This window comes from Babylonia areolata, chromosome 5 (genome assembly GCF_041734735.1).
Source record: "Babylonia areolata isolate BAREFJ2019XMU chromosome 5, ASM4173473v1, whole genome shotgun sequence".
Classification (NCBI taxonomy): Eukaryota; Metazoa; Mollusca; class Gastropoda; order Neogastropoda; family Buccinidae; genus Babylonia; species Babylonia areolata.
Window position 1 is genome coordinate 14,205,966 of NC_134880.1, and position 16,312 is coordinate 14,222,277.

Here is a 16,312-nt window from a genome sequence, read left to right on the forward strand (position 1 = left end):
AGTTGAGTTCCAATGTTTAGTTTGATGTCGGTTAACAGTCAACACCCAAAGCAAGTTGAGCTGAGTTGAGTTCCAATGTTTAGTTTGATGTCGGTTTACAGTCAACACAGTAAGCAAGTTGAGTTGAGTTAAATTCCTATGTTTACTTTGATGTCGGTTCACAAGAAACGCTGGGCCAGTTCAGTTTAGTACATAATTATGTTTGATTTGATGTCGGTTCACAAGCGACACACTGTGCAGTTCAGTTCAGTTCAGTTCATGTTTAGTCTGATGCCAGTTTGCAACACATGATCAACAATGAAGAGTTCAGTTTCAAACGAACCGTGGGCTGAAGTTTGGCTTTCAATCTTAGCTCATGGACATTATTAATACAAACAAACAACATAAAAAAAACCCGTTAACTCACTCAGTACGGCCAGTCCTCTCTTCTCCTCTACACAGACCCCTCGGATGTCCAGTGGGTGTCTGAATGACCCAACCTTTAGCTTCCGTCGTCAGAATTGTGGTATTCTTTGTCAACATTCACCTCTTCAGTATAAGAGCCTACCGTTTGCAATATTTTGATGATGGTAACTGAGGTGAAACGCTGTTAACGTCGTCTCTTTCGCCGTTCGTATGGAGAGAGTTAAAGGCCTCATAGCCTTTTATGGCCGGGGCAGTGATTTGATGTCTGCTGTGTCTTGGGGTCGGCATGTATGTCCAGACGGTGGTGCTGAAGACATGGGACGTTTGAAAGTTGAACAGATCGATATTATGATCATAAAACCGTGAAATGCCGATCGATTGCTCAGAACAGCATTGTTCTGTTTCCACCACAGAATTTACGTTTTGACAAACACTCGTTTCTGGTGGTCAGCAAAAATATGATTTGGACTGCTAATAATTATATCTAAGTACTGGATGCAGACCAACCTGCAGGTAGGTGTTGCGTGATGTTGTCTGGCAGCAAGATGGCGGCCACCATGTTGCTGTAGGTGTCGGGGTCGGACAGGCTGGTGACGGAAGTGACGTTGTGGGTCGGCCCGTCTGGCAGCAGCTGCAGGCCCACAAAGGGGGACCGGGGACCAGAGCTGACCGCTGTCAGGTTCCGCACGTGCAGCACGGTGCCCTTGGTCGGCAGCCACACCTGACCCCCTTTCGCCCTCTCAAGGCTGACCCTGTCCGCCACCCCGTCCATTGTCTGGATCAGCCTGGGTTTGGGGAACAGAGAGATTCGTGATGATCGATTTAGTTTACTCCCCCTCCCCCCCCCCCCCCCCCCCCCCATTGCTACGCTACGCTGCTGCCATCGTCGTCGTCGTTGTCATCATCATCATCATCACTGACCCTGTGCGCCACCCCTTCCACTGCCTTGACCAGTCTACTGGAACAGAAAATGGGATCAGAAACTGCCGTCCCCCCCCCACCCCCCGCCCCTCCCCTTTATCATTCATTGAAGGGTTTGGTTTTCTCTCCCCTCCTCTCCCCCAAAGTACTGGTATCATTACTTACAAATTCACAGGACGCCCCGTTAAGTGCCAACCTTTTTCAGTAACTGACGTTTGTCTGTACATCCCCATAGGCGGAAATCTGGATCATAATTTACTTTTGAAAACACTGATTTGGTATGAGGTGAATCCAGCAAGGTGAAAGTTTATGTTGAAAGTACTCTCTTTTCATTTGTTCCCCCCATTTTCCCCCCCAAGTGAACTAAAGCTGGGTTCTGGGGACGTGACAGCATGCGCTCAGCACCGAGTTATTTGGCCTGTACAGTTGCTAGCCTCTTACACCCAACAAGGAATACTCTTCTGATGCACTGCACAACGACATGACCAAGAAGCACCGAAATTTATATGCAAAAATTAAAACAAGAATTATAATCACCCAGAAATACCAACATCCTAGCCTGAACTAATGAGGGAGGATTGAAAAATTGTGACTGTGTCTCTCTGAAGTGATATACTGATGTGATCCATCCCTGCTAAGGATATTTGGGACACATTATATATTCTTATTTGAACTGTTTGATCACAAAAATGGAGCGTTGTCTGCAGGTCGACACGTCGTGTGAGCTTGATTTCAGTAAATGCCGTATTGTAAAAACTATAACCATACTGGTGAGCCTATTTCTTCAATTACCAGTTCGGATTAACTAAACTGTATAACACTTGCTCGGACATTACGTCCCTAACTGCATTAATAATATCAAGCCCTGTCTCAAGATCAGCAGAGAATCACTAGTGTTTATGGAAGCTGATAGTGGTATCTGCACAAATACAATTTCAACATTTATACGTATCTGGAGTGTGTGTGCGTGTGTGTGTGTGTGTGTGTGTGTGTGTGTGTGTGTGTGTTTGAGAAAGAGAGAGAGGGGAGGGGTATGGAGGGTAGCCGGAACAGGACTCAGAGTCAAACTCTCAAGAGGCCAAGAGGAATGATCACAGAGTAGGAGGAACGGGAATAGGCGAATCGTACCTGCTCTGTCACAGGTGCTGGTGGTGGTCTGTGATGTGCAATGATGGAAGAATTCTCTTCATCTGAACGTCGGACATGTTGATAGTGCCGCCCGTTCATGTGGTAGGAAAAGTTCCTTAAGTACGCGAGACTGAGGGGTTTCTTTGTGGGTTTTTGTTTTCTGTGCCCCAGGATTTTAGTTGACTTTGTTTTCTATATTTTGAGGATGACGAATGATGATGGGGGTGATGAAAATGCTGCGGTGGGGGGTGCATTTAGGTTTGGAACCACTTGACAAGGCTGTGCTCTCCTGATATACTTCGGCGTCAACCAGGCTGAGAAATACAGACACCTGCAGTGTTGGTCAGGGACTTGCATTGTATTGCATTGCGGTTTATTGCATTACTCTTAAATAATATAGAACTCTGCGTGAAATTCGGACAGCTCTCCCAAGGTATAGCGCGTCACTATGATACAGTGCTTTTTTTTCTGCATGAAAGTGACTGTTTTCCTATCGAAGTGGACTTTTTTTTTTTTTTTTTTTTTTTTACAGAATTTTGCCAGAGACAACGCCTTTGTTGCCGTGGGTTCTTTTACGTACATGCTGAACACGGGGACCTCGCTTTATCGTGTCAACCGACTGATAAGCGTCCAGACCACCACCCAAGGTCAGGTGGCGGGAGATGAAATGAATGCAGCCGAGTGAGGGATTCGTTCTCCTGCGCTGAGATTCTCACGACTCCTAAGCGGACGTGTTGTCACTGTGCCACCACTCCACCAAACGCTCTCAAAGATGCATCCATGATGTGATAATGATAATGATAATGTACATTTATATAGCGCCCTTTCTCTCTAAGAGCTCAGGGCGCTTTACATGAAAGAAAACTATTACAAGTTACATAAAACATTCATAACCACTCTTTCTCAAACAACCCTCCACCCCCCACTCACACTCTCCCTTTCCCACTCTACATACATCCAAAGTGAGCTGACATGGGTGGTGTTGGAGAACAAGGAAGCTGAGAGTACTTACAGATAGGTTTTAAAAAGATGAGGTTTTTTTAGTGATGAGTGAAAAGCAGAAATAGAACCAGATGCACGGATATGATGAGGAAGGTTGTTCCAGATGTGAGGAGCAGCAAAGAAGAAAGAGCGTTCACTATAGCTTCTTGTACTGACACGAGGAAGTTTCAAAAGGTAACAGTTAGAGGAAGATCGGAGATTTCTTGCGGGAGTGTAAACACTGATAAGGTCAGAAAGATATGTAGGTCCTGCGGATGTGGATGACCCTAGATTGTGTGGTGTTAGTCTTCCCACTCAAGCCCATGACACACACAGCTTTGGGTAGAAGCCGGCCATCCCACCTCTGACGGGGATCGAACCCTTGTCCTCCCAATCGCCAGGCCGCAACGCAAACCACTTCGTCACGGTGGCTGGTAGACTGGGGCATGTCCTCTGGGAGATGTTTCCCCACCTCACACGACGAAACCAAACCAAAGACTAACGCTAACATCTGACCTGTTGGTGATGTTGCCCAAAGTAACTGAGATGAATCCCCACTTCACACAATAAAAACAAACCAAAGCCTAACGCTAACATCTGACCTGTTGGTGATGTTGCCCAAAGTATTGGACTCCTGTAACACTGTCTGGTTGAGTCCTGCCACGGTGTCTACAACGCTCAGCATGTCTTTGGCCATCTGGAAACAATGTTCAGCAGATTATGAAAAGTTCAATGCTTACACAAACATTTAATAATAATAAAAAAAGACAACTGCAAAGACAGAAAGAGGAAAACCTCTTATATTAATTACAACAAATTAATAAATAACGGCTACAGTAAAACCTAAGTTGCTGAGCGTGATAAGGCCTGGAAAGAATTTCGGACGTGAAATGTTGGTACCTTGTTGTTGAGGAAGGTTTTATCTGCTTCCAACAAGAATACAACCTCTTCCAAAAAAAATCTAACCCCACAAGAAAAGCCCTCCCCCCCCCCCCCCCCACCAAAAAAATCAACCCCCAAAAAACCCAACCAACACCCTCCAAAAAAACAAAAACAAAAACAACAAAACACACACAACCAAACTAACAAAACACGCAACCCCCAAGAAAAACAAAACACACACACACACACACACACACACACACACACACACACACACACACAAAGACAACTGAAGAACCGCTTCTCATTTGTGTGCAAAATCAAGACAAAGAGAAACAAAGAGAAATATACATCACTGAATCACTATGTCCCTTCGATGTGTGGTGGTGTTGTTACATATGCATGCGCAAAAAACACGTTCCACTGTTTTCATTTCGTTATTTGATTGACTGGTTGAATGATCGACTTATTGATTGGCTGATTGATTTATCTATATGTCCTTTATATCTATCCATCTACTATTTACATTTTTTCATTAATTCTTCTTTTTTCATTGATTATCCTGGTATATATGTAAATGAATAAGTTATATAAAGGTGACCATTATGCTTTGGTGTATTATATGTTGCATATACTGTGATGTCATTGATATATATATATATATATATATAGATAGATAGATAGATAGATAGATAAGAAAATTGAAGAAAATATCATATATACGAAATCATGTGCTGATAATTACCTTCAAACGTGTTTCAACAGTGTGATGATGCTATTTTAGCATGCTGATGAATTTCCAGAAACCTATAGAGGTTACCTGCTAATGAGTACATAAAAGGAGTCAAGAATAAGTTTGCCCAAGAATACTGCTTGCACTGCCTTCATCTTTTGATGATATATATCATTTACCTATCAAATTTGAATCCCTCTTCGACTGGAATATGTCAACGTGCAGTCTGGGTTTATTTATCTGAAAATGAACAATTGTAACAAGCATCGTTTTTTTTAAATTTTTTATTCAGGAACAAATCAAGTTTGCCATGTTGCAATGGTTTACGTTTTCCCCAAAGTTTTTATTTTGTTTTAGTTGCATCAAAATCTCCATATATTTACTCAGCAAAAAAAGACACCAATTTCTCCTGCATTTTCACAGGCTTGTTATCGTTAATGCACTTGTATTGTCGATTATCTCACAAGGCCAAGCACTGATGTTACGACTCATGTAATGAGGCAGCATTTTTGTTTGTTAGTTTGTTTACACGTATGCCTTTTCTAGGTATTTTTTCCCCGTTTCATCGCTGCGTGTCCGAACAGAAATTTGTTGACATTGTTTATCACATCTTTGGGTGCCCTTTCAGTGGGATGATCACGACCCCATTCAACCCCACCCCCACCCCCCTGCGCCCCCCCACCCCACCCCCACCACCCACACCTAACCTCCTTTACAGTACCGCACTCAGCCTCACTCTACATTCTCTCGTCCTCTGAGAACTGAACCCCCAGGAAGGACAACAACGTAAATCAGGACACACAGTTCCACTAAAACCAGGGAAAGATCAACATATCGCATAATGATAGTTTTATTGAACTCCCAGTGAGGACAACAACAGGATACAAAGTTATGCTGAAAGCCCAGTGAGCACAACATACGTCACACAGTTCTACTGAACCCCTATTGAGGACAACAACATACGTCACACAGTTCTACTGAACCTCTGTTGAGGACAACATACCTCACACAGTTCTACTGAAACCCCACTGACGACAACAACATACCTCACACAGTTCTACTGAACCCCATTGAGGACAACAACATATGTCACACAGTTCTATTGAACCCCCATTGAGGACAACATATGTCCACAGTTCTATTGAACCCCCATTGAGGACAACAACATATGTCACACAGTTTTACTGAACGCCCTTTAAGGACGACAAAATACCTCACACATTTCTACTGAACCCTCATTGAGGACAACGTGTCACACAGTTCTACTGAACGCCTACTGAGGACAACAACATAAGTCACACAATTCTATTGAACCCCTGGTGAGGACAACAACATAATTGTCACACAGTTCTATTGAAACCCCAGTGAGTACAACTTCTGTCACACAGTTCCACTGAACTCCCACTGAGGACAACAACATATGTCACACAGTTCTACTGAACTCCCTTTGAGGACAGCAACATATGTCAAATAGTTCTATTGATCCCCCATTGAAGACAACATACGTCACACAGTTCTATTGAACCCCTATTGAGGACAACAACATACCCCACACAGTTCTATTGAACCTCCATTGAGGACAACCTACCTCTCACAGTTCTATTGAACCCCCATTGAGGACAACATACGTCACATAGTTCTATTGAACCGCAGTGAGGTCAACATACACCATACAGTTCAACTTAATCTCCGTCATGGACAACATCAGTCATACAGTTCTATTGAACCCCCTAGTGAGGACAACAATATATGTCACACAGTTCTGCTCGGGACAACACTGACGTATAGATGCGGATACATTTAGGATTATCCATTCATTATAGGCCGTAGCCCCTAATCAAGGGGTTTGCGAACAATCCATAATATATAATTACAATATACGAAGAACATACACAAAATTGTAATATACGAAGAACATACACAAAATGCAGTGATCGAAGTGATAGAACAAATCAGGAAAAAGCGGATTCCCTATACTTCAAAGCCTTGTACAATTACAGAGATGAATTACGTTCAGTAGCAAGATCATCGTTACTTGACAACAATAAATTCATCTTCAACACACAGGCCTTGTTTACAAGAATTTAAGTCGAACGAATCTTTCTCTTAACATCATTCAGTGCTTCACAACAACAAAGGACAAAAAAATACTTCATCTTCTCTCCTGCCCCTGACCTGTGGAGTAACGGTGTGGGCCTGGGAAGCCTGTTGCAGAAAGCTGGTTACGTTCACCACGTCCTCTGCTGACGTCAGCCTCCGGTGTTCCACCAAGTTCCTCATGTCCCTCACTGTCTCTGCTGTGACGTCGGACTTGTGGGTGCCAGCAAAAAAAAAGCTTTGATTATGATGTCCTTGAAACAATCAATTATTATGTCCTTGAAACAATCAGGAAATTATTTCCTTCTTCTTCTTCGTTCGTGGTGTGTGACTTCCACGTTCACTCAAATACACTTGTGGGTTTTTACGTGTATGACCGTTTTAACCCCAGTCATGTAGACAGTCATACTCTGTTTTCGGAGGTGTGTTTGGGGGGTGCGTGCGGGGTATGTTCTTGTTTCCATAACCCACCAAACGCTGAATCTTTAACGTGTGTATTTTATATTCTGCTTGCGTATACACACAAAGGGGGTACAGGCACTTGCAGGACTGCACATCTGTTGACCTGGGAGATCGGAAAGATCTCCACCTTTTACCCACGAGCTTCCGTGACCGGGATTCGAACCCGGTTCCCTCAGATTGAAAGCCCAACGTTTTAGCCACTCGGTTATTGCGCACATTAAGAGAGAAGTTATAACACAGCTCGTTTATTTTCACAGGGAGAGGGGAAGGGGGGATACCGCTATGAACCTCGACTGTTCTAGATTCTCACTCCGGACGACGGAACGCTATATCGGTTTCGACAATTAGATTTTTTTCCCCAAGCTTTCCTCATGGGGTAGCATAAAAATCGCAGCTGCACCGGGAATTGCGAACGTGTCAAGGGTCGAATGGAGAGTTTCTCCGTGAGGTTCCGTAACTATACACTCGCTGGCCAGCCGTTGACTTGGTACCCCACATGAAAAGCTAATCTGCATACGTATCGAAAATGGCGTCGCAGGCGATACAAGTGGAAATGTTTTAAGCAAACTAGACTACGACAGCAGCTTTTTACTGCTGCTGAAGTGATTGAAATGCTTCAAACTGAAGGCTTCGACATCGACGAGGATGATGAAGACGTTGAATAAAGTATCTGCAGTGAAGGAAGCTACCAGCAAGAAGTACTGACAGTGACTCAGCTTCTGGGGGCTGTGAAGAGAGGGAGGGGGCTGGGCGTGCACACGACGTGAGGAGAGTAGTCAGTGGGTCAAGTACATGGAGTTTCATTCAGTCACTTTGTGTTTTGTATTTTTTGTGATTTTTTTCCCCTAACCCTAACAAATTGGTCATCTGCAGAGGAAAGGAAGGGAGAAAACTAATCGGCCCGATTGAGTTATTAAGAAAAAAAAACAAAAAAACAAACAAAAAACCCCCCACCAAACTGTCGTTATTGGTCCGAAACAAATATCAATACTCGTGCTGGGTTGAACAAGTCTGGAGCTTCACTGGAACAGCTGTTAACATGTCTGTGTGTGTTTGTGTGTTGGTTTGTCAAGGTGTATGAGAAGGCATGTTTTGTGCCTTACTGACAAATACACTGGAAATCACAATATGATAATATCACAATCATCATCAATATTATCATTACTATCACTGTCATATCAATAATAATGATAATAATGATAGTTACAACAATAACAATTCTTCGTCTTTTTCTTCTCATTAGAAGTCGTGGTAGTAGTAGTAGTTGTTGTTGTTGTGTGGTAGTATTGTTATCATTTCCATTCTATATTACATTGAGTGTCCCAAATACAATGACAGAAAAAGAAAACAACCCGGAAAATATTTCTTACCAAACTGAAACTGAAATTCGCAGTGCAAAAATACACGAGTCTTCTTTTTCAAAAGATGATTTGCAAGCGTGATTTGAATCACTCCACTTTTGTTTCCATTCGACAAGCCTGTGTTGTTGATATCATTGGGTGTGGGCGCGTACATACGCGTGCTTGTACGTCGTATATATGTGTGTCTGTGTGCGCGCGTGTGTGCATGCTTAATGTGCACACACCCTGTGTGTGTGTGTGTGTGTGTGTGTGTGTGTGTGTGTGTGTGTGTGTGCTATGTCTGTACATTAAGCTATTGTACGACATTGGGTGAAGGAAGCGCCCCCTTTTTCCTCCATGTCAGATTTCTACCATTTCAGTATGTTCATGTCTCTTCTCATGACCACCCCCTGACCCCTTACTCTTAGCAAAACGAGTAACATGTTTCACAGACAACAAAGGGGCACCTACCTTGTACAGTGCCGGTAAGGTAAGGTTTACTCCTGCAAGTGAAAACAATACCTTCACACACCATGTTGTTAAACAAGACGCAGACTGCCACACACACACACACACACACACACACACACACAAAATAGCGGAACCTACTGGCAGATAAATTTCATCTGCTGTAAAACTTTTTTTTCAGTGACTGGAAAATGAGAACTAGAAGTTTCGGCAACTCGACGACGCCAAAGACAACAGCTCGTGGCGCAAAACAGCACACTGGGACATCTGTGGATGATGCCTCCAGTTCAGCAACACTCCCTGCCGAGTCCGGCCGGTGAGACATACAACAGCTGACAGTGACACCTTCGCCGACCGCAGAGTAGTCTCCTGTGGGCACCTCCAAGACATCGACATCTGCGGTGTGTGGGAGTACGAATGCCCTCACGGAATTGCGTGAGGTGATTCTGCCACTGTGTGGCCGCATTGCGCTACTCGAGGGTGCGATAGAGGAGCAAAAGAAGAGAACTGAAAACATCAGACTGGCTGGTGTTCCCATGGAAACCAGGGGGACACAAACCGACTCCTGCACTTCAATAGTAGTAACATACGCGGAAGCAGTGAGGTCGGGTCTCTCTGGCACACCAGGGCAGCCGTCCGCACCGAAAGCCTGCACTCCGCCAAAACGTAGGCAGAATGCAAAAGGCAATGGGCCCAAACCGAGAGGAAAAAGTTGCCAAGCTTAAGAATGACGTCAATCTATCAGCCATGGAATCAGCGAGAAATGACGCAAAATCCAGACTTGTGCTTTCTTTGAGCATCCACCATCATCATTTTGATGGTTCTGATGTGTATAAAACTGGGAGGGTTTCCATTAGCTAGGCTGTTTTGCAGAAACTTCTAAAAAAAAAAAAGAAAAAAAAAGGTATTTATATAGCGCTGAATCTTGTGCAGAGACAAATCAAAGCGCTTTCGCACCAGTCATTCACACGCATGCATAACTCTATAACTGGAGAGACTGAAGACAAGGAAGAGGCAGGGAAGGGAGGCTATTTTGGGAAGAGGTGGGTTTTAAGGCCAGACTTGAAAGAGTTGAGTGTGGAGACTTGACGAAGCGAAAGAGGAAGTTCATTCCAGTTGCAAGGTCCAGAGATAGAGAAAGAACGGCGGCCAACAGTTGAGAGCTTGAATCTGGGTATGCGTAAACAGACTGGATTTGAAGCTGATCGTAGTGAGCGAGATGGAGTGTAGAGGTGAAAGCAGCCACAGAGATAGGAAGGGACTAATTTGTGAATACATTTATAACATAGAGTGCTGATCTTGTACTTTATTCTGTGTGAGACAGGGAGCCAGTGGAGATGTTGCAAAAGAGGAGTGATGTGCTCAGATCTTTTCTTTCTGAGGACGAGTCGGGCAGCAGAGTTTTGTATGCGCTGAAGCGACTGAAAAGATGAAGCAGGCAAACCAGACAATAGAGAGTTACAGTAGTCAAGGCGAGAGAATGAGAGAAACGACAAGTCTAGATGTTGCGTCAATGGACAGATATTTCCGGATGGAACTGATGCGCCGCAATTGACAGTAGCAGGATTGACATCTCTGACTGATAAATTTTTGCATGGACAGTGTGTTGTCAAGGATAACGCCGAGGTTCCTGACTGAACTGAAAAGAGGGATGGATGTACTGCCAAGTTTGATTGTGTCAGTTGTGATGGAAGAGAGTTTTTTGTTTAGTTCCTATGGTCATTGCTTCAGTTTTGTCCGCGTTCAATTGTAACTTATTTAGAGTCATCCAATTTTGAATGTCCAGGAAGCAGTTGGATGTTTCTTGCAAGAGCGACGACAGTTTTTCGGGGGTGTCAATCTGCGTGACAAGGCTGTACTCTACGCTTCCTGTCATAATGATATCCCGGCGTTAACCAGGCCCGAGAGATACAGACAACTGCAGTGTTGGTCAGGTAATTAGAGCAACACACCCAAAGATGCATCATTGAAGAAGAAAAAAAAAAGGAATCAAATGACAACAAGCAATAACTTCCAAACACCCCATTCTTCACAATTCAGTCATTAATGGCTTACAAAAAATCGGTTCGGGCACTCATATTGGTTCCATGAATAATAATAATAATAATAACCCAACTCCCACAGTGAGTGCTGCGCAACAATGCCTACAAGAAATTAACTCTGAGGAACCCGAAGCTGTATTTTCTCCCTTTCCACCAGACCTTGAGTGGTGGTCTGGAGCCAGTTGCATTGCTCGGACGGAAGAGTCAAGTATGGTCGTAACCCGCTACTAACTGTGTGTAGTGTGGAACTGACCAATGGCGTAGTTCGGTCAACGTAGGCATTTAGTCACGTGTAACTGTCACAAAGTTAGAACCAAGCAATACAACTGGTACCAGCTGGACACTAGGCCTAATCAAACCGGGGCCCCGTGTGCTGTACGTACTTAGCGCATGAAAAAGAATCCACGGCAAAATTCGGTCGAAAAATTCATTTTCATAGGAAAAGTAATGAACTTGCAGACAAAATGAAAAGAAAAAAAGGGTGTCGCTACACTGTGGCGACGCGCTCTCTTTCTGGGGAGAGCAGCACAAATGTTCACAGAGAAAACCTATCTGTACGCACTTTCAGCTTACTTGTTCTCCAGCACCACCCACGTTAGCTCACTTTGGATGTATGAAGAGTGGGAAAAGGAGGAAGGAGGGTCATGAATGATTTGTGATTTGTAATATTTTTCTTTCATGTAAAGCGCCCTGAGCTCTTGGAGTGAAAGGGCACTATATAAATGTACATTATTACTATTATTATTATTACTAGAGAAATATGTTGTTATGAAACAGAAATGCAATAAAAAATACAATCATGATAACACAACTCTCTCCCCTGCCCCACTTGTTCCCCTCTCTTCACCCTTCCAAAGCGCCTACAGCTTAGTCTCGACCGAGGATAGGCGCTCTCTCCCCTCCCCTGCTCTCCACCCCCATGACATGATTGTTTGTGGAAAGACGGACTACAACACACACTTACTGCAGGTTGCCTGGTCCTCCAGCATGATGTAGGTGTCTGGGCATAAACACTTCCGCCCTCCTCCCGTGGTGGGTATGCAGATATGTGAGCATCCACCCCTGTCCGTGGTGCATTTGGTGGCCACTGTCAGTTGGTTGGAGTGGGGGTGAGGTTGGGAGGGGTGGGGGTTACCCCAACAGAAAACGGATATTTAGATGCAAGCGGTGAGAATCCATACTGTATACTCTCTCTCTCTCTCTCTCTCTCTCTCTCTCTCTCTCTCTCTCTCTCTCTCCAGAATACTTTGTTATCTCGACAAGAGAAATTCCTTTGTGGTGTAAAACACATAAACCATACATGAAAATCACAGTCATTCGACATGTATACATGAAAGATATATGTTTAGTTGTCAACCTAGGGCAACCCATTGCGTAGAATTAATAATCACAGTAGACAACAACAACGACAACAACAACAACAACAACAACGACAGAAACCTTTAAAAGGTAACTTGGAGTAAATCATTCATACATCATCACAGCCATACATGTGCAATACAAAATCACAGTTAAAGGATAGGCATAAAATAGACACAAAGTAGCATACTAAAAATAGACATGACATATAATAACAATATGCAGTTCAACAGTATTTTGATTTCAGATATCAAATCCCATATACATACACTCGTATTCATTTTTAGTCACATATCTGATAATTAATCGTTGCTGTTTAATAGCTGGTTTGAGAATAGAAAAAAAAAGCTGCATTTGGTTCTTTTTGTTTTACATTTTGGAACACAGAAACGTTTGCCTGAAGGTATGTTTTGATAATAGTTTGCCAGCGTATGGCTGCTGTCGCTTGAAATGCATCTAGCTTTTTGTCGTACTCTGACATTGTACAGTTCACTCAAGCTGCCCTGTCTCACGCCAACGACCTCACTGCACACATTCACAATCTTATTCAGGATGTTCTTAGTCTTCACAGCGAGACCACCATACCAGCATATAAAAGAAAAAGTTGACACTGATTCGATAAAACATATGTAATCTCTCTCTCTCTCTCTCTCTCTCTCTCTCTCTCTCTCTCTCTCTCTTCTCACAGTTCGAAAATAGTTCGAAAATGAATGTAAAAATAAGAACCGACAGGTTAGGAGATTGTTGCAAAATTTCCAAAAAGCCAAAACGGCTAAGGCATAAACTGAGCGAAAAGCATTTATGGATAAGAAGGAAAGTAATGCACTAAAATAAGGAACGATATAAAAAAAAAACCACAACGATTTCGGTGAAAGGAAACTGCAAAAGTTAAATGAATCAACAAAGGACTCTAAATTGTTTTTGACAAAAATCAGATCAGTTAAATGGAAAAGTGTTAATCATGATGAAATAATATCACAGCAGTGGTACGATCATTTTTTTTTTTTTATGTGTTCAATTCATTTGATGTGAGCAAGACACCGCAGATGCAGAAGAAGATGAAGAAATTGATGAAATCTCAGACGAATCCTTGTTTGATAACCCTGTAAAAATGGGTGAATTAAAGCCAGTATAAGAAATCAGAAAAATCGAGAAAAAAGTGGTGCAGACCCAGATGAAATAATCGGAAAGCTGCTTAAAGCAGTTGATATTGATTTTCTCGTTTGAAGAAGGATTATTTCCCCTAGCTTAGTGTAGATCCGTTGTTGTCCTATTTCAAGAGAAAGGGGACACGAATAATCCGGACAACTATAGGGGTGTAGATTTAACAAGCGTGATTAGCAAAGTGTGAAAAAAGGAGGAAATAGGGTGGAGAAATAGTAGAGGAGGAGTGGGATCGGTTCGCAGGTCAGAGTAAAGGTGGATGCACACTTTCAAACTCTCTCATCATGCCAACAGCAGGGCCACGTGGACTGGTCTATACAAAATGTTTGATAGATTCCTACCAAAAGAGCATGTTGTTGTTTTGTTGTTGTTGCTGTTGTTGTTATCATTACCCATCTCTTCATCCTTTTCCCTCCTTTTACATGTTTCTCACCAACATCAATGCTGCTATCTACCACGTGTATATCTCTGATATCATCGAGCCCTTGGCAGATCGGTCCTCTTGGATTCCCATCCATGTCATATCGATATATTGCCCTGTAACAAAAAAAGAAAGAAAGAAAAAGAAAGCAGTTACCCAGCAACCCAATCCATCACACCATTGGATCGATCAATATACTGCGATCTATCAATCATTGAACTGATCAGTCAGAGAGAGAGAGAGACGAGAGGGAGGGGGGCGAGGGCGAGAGACAGAGACAGAGAGACAGAATCAGAGAGAGAGAGAGAGAGAGAGATTATTCATATATAGACCAGTGCCCCTTATGAAGGGATATGTGAACATATTACTAACATTATAAAAACACAATGATACCACATTTTCATATGGAAATATAACGATAGTCTCAAACGAAGACTAGGCTCCAGTAAACAACAATCAACAACAACAACAACAAAAAAACAAAACAAAACAAAAAAACAACAAAACAAACAAACAAACAAACAAACAAAACAAAAAAACCCAAAACAAAAAACAAACCAATCTTGTTTCTTCGGATTTTTAAAGCTTTATATAAATAAAAGAAATATTTCTTACAACTTCAGAGAAGCTTGAACACATTAATAGGCTCAATATAAACAAATTTGGTTTGTCTATGATACTACTACTACTACTACCACTACTACTACTATTAAGACTATGAGAGAGAGAGAGAGAGGGAGAGAGAGGGAGAGAGAGAGAGGGAGACAGACAACAGACAGACCAGACCAGACCAGACAGACAGACAGACAGACGGACACAGACTGAGAGAATCTCACTTTAGAGTTCTGCCGGTAAAAGACAGGTACAGGTGGTTGTTGTAAACGTCCAGCGCAAAGATATGAGTACCAGCGCCAGCGCTGAAGATCTCAGCCCTCTGCCGCCCAAACAGGTCCGACTTGCCCAGACTGTTCCGCTGCCCGGTACTGTCGTAGTCCGTCCAGTACAGGTGCCCGTCTGGATTAAGGGGGGTGGGGGTGGGGGGGGGAGTTGCGGGGGCAGGGGAGAGGAGGGGGGGGGAGAGGGAGTACGGTGGTGGGGTGAGGATGGGTGGGTGCGGGATCGTGGGGGAGTAGGGAGGAAGGGGGGAGCGAGAAGGAAGGGGGAGAAGGGTGTAGAGGCGGGGGGATGGGGAAGAGCAAATGAGGAAGACAAACAAAAAAAAAAAAAAAGAGTCAAAGATAAGCCTTACTGATGTGTCGCTGCTTGTTTCATGTCGATGTGGTGATAACACAACAGATGGAATCATAATAGTCACATTAGTAAAAACAGAACATCATCATATATAGCAGACGCAAAACGTGACATTAACAAAACAAAACAATCCTATGTTGTACTTATCTTCGGTTGCCTCAATGCTTTGTCAATAAACAAAAGCTGACCCAGACAAGATCTTTCTCATTTCTAGCTGACCTTGTCCTCAATACTTTGTCAATGAATAAAGCCACCTTAGGCAGAACCATTCTCATTTCTAGTTGACCTTGTTTTCAATACTTTGTCAATGAATAAAGCCACCTTAAACAGGACCATTCTCATTTCCAGTTGACCTTGTTCTCAATACTTTGTCAATTGATAAAGCCACCTTAAACAGGACCATTCTCATTTCCAGCTGACCTTGTTCTCAATACTTTGTCAATTGATAAAGCCACCTTAGACAGGGCCATTCACATTTCTAGTTGACCTTGTTCTCAATATTTTGTCAATGAATAAAGCCACCTTAAACAGGACCATTCTCATTTCCAGTTGACCTTGTTCTCAATACTTTGTCAATTGATAAAGCCACCTTAAACAGGACCATTCACATTTCTAGTTGACCTTGTTCTCAATACTTTGTCAATGAATAAAGCCACCT

At 43.0% G+C, this 16,312-nt stretch overlaps 1 protein-coding gene across 2 annotated transcripts in view; it reads right to left on the bottom strand.

The window, feature by feature from the left end:
* Window positions 1–16,312, bottom strand: part of LOC143282380 (adhesion G-protein coupled receptor G4-like) — a 53,351-nt gene that overhangs the window by 13,522 nt on the left and 23,517 nt on the right. For both annotated transcript variants that reach the window (XM_076587998.1, XM_076587999.1), the window contains exons 8-14: window positions 15,240–15,417; window positions 14,416–14,519; window positions 12,424–12,546; window positions 9,421–9,452; window positions 7,226–7,360; window positions 4,038–4,132; window positions 913–1,190 (exon numbers count right to left, since the gene is read on the bottom strand). In XM_076587998.1, coding sequence (XP_076444113.1) covers window positions 913–1,190; window positions 4,038–4,132; window positions 7,226–7,360; window positions 9,421–9,452; window positions 12,424–12,546; window positions 14,416–14,519; window positions 15,240–15,417 — 945 coding nt within the window. The remainder of the gene's footprint in view (window positions 1–912; window positions 1,191–4,037; window positions 4,133–7,225; window positions 7,361–9,420; window positions 9,453–12,423; window positions 12,547–14,415; window positions 14,520–15,239; window positions 15,418–16,312) is intronic.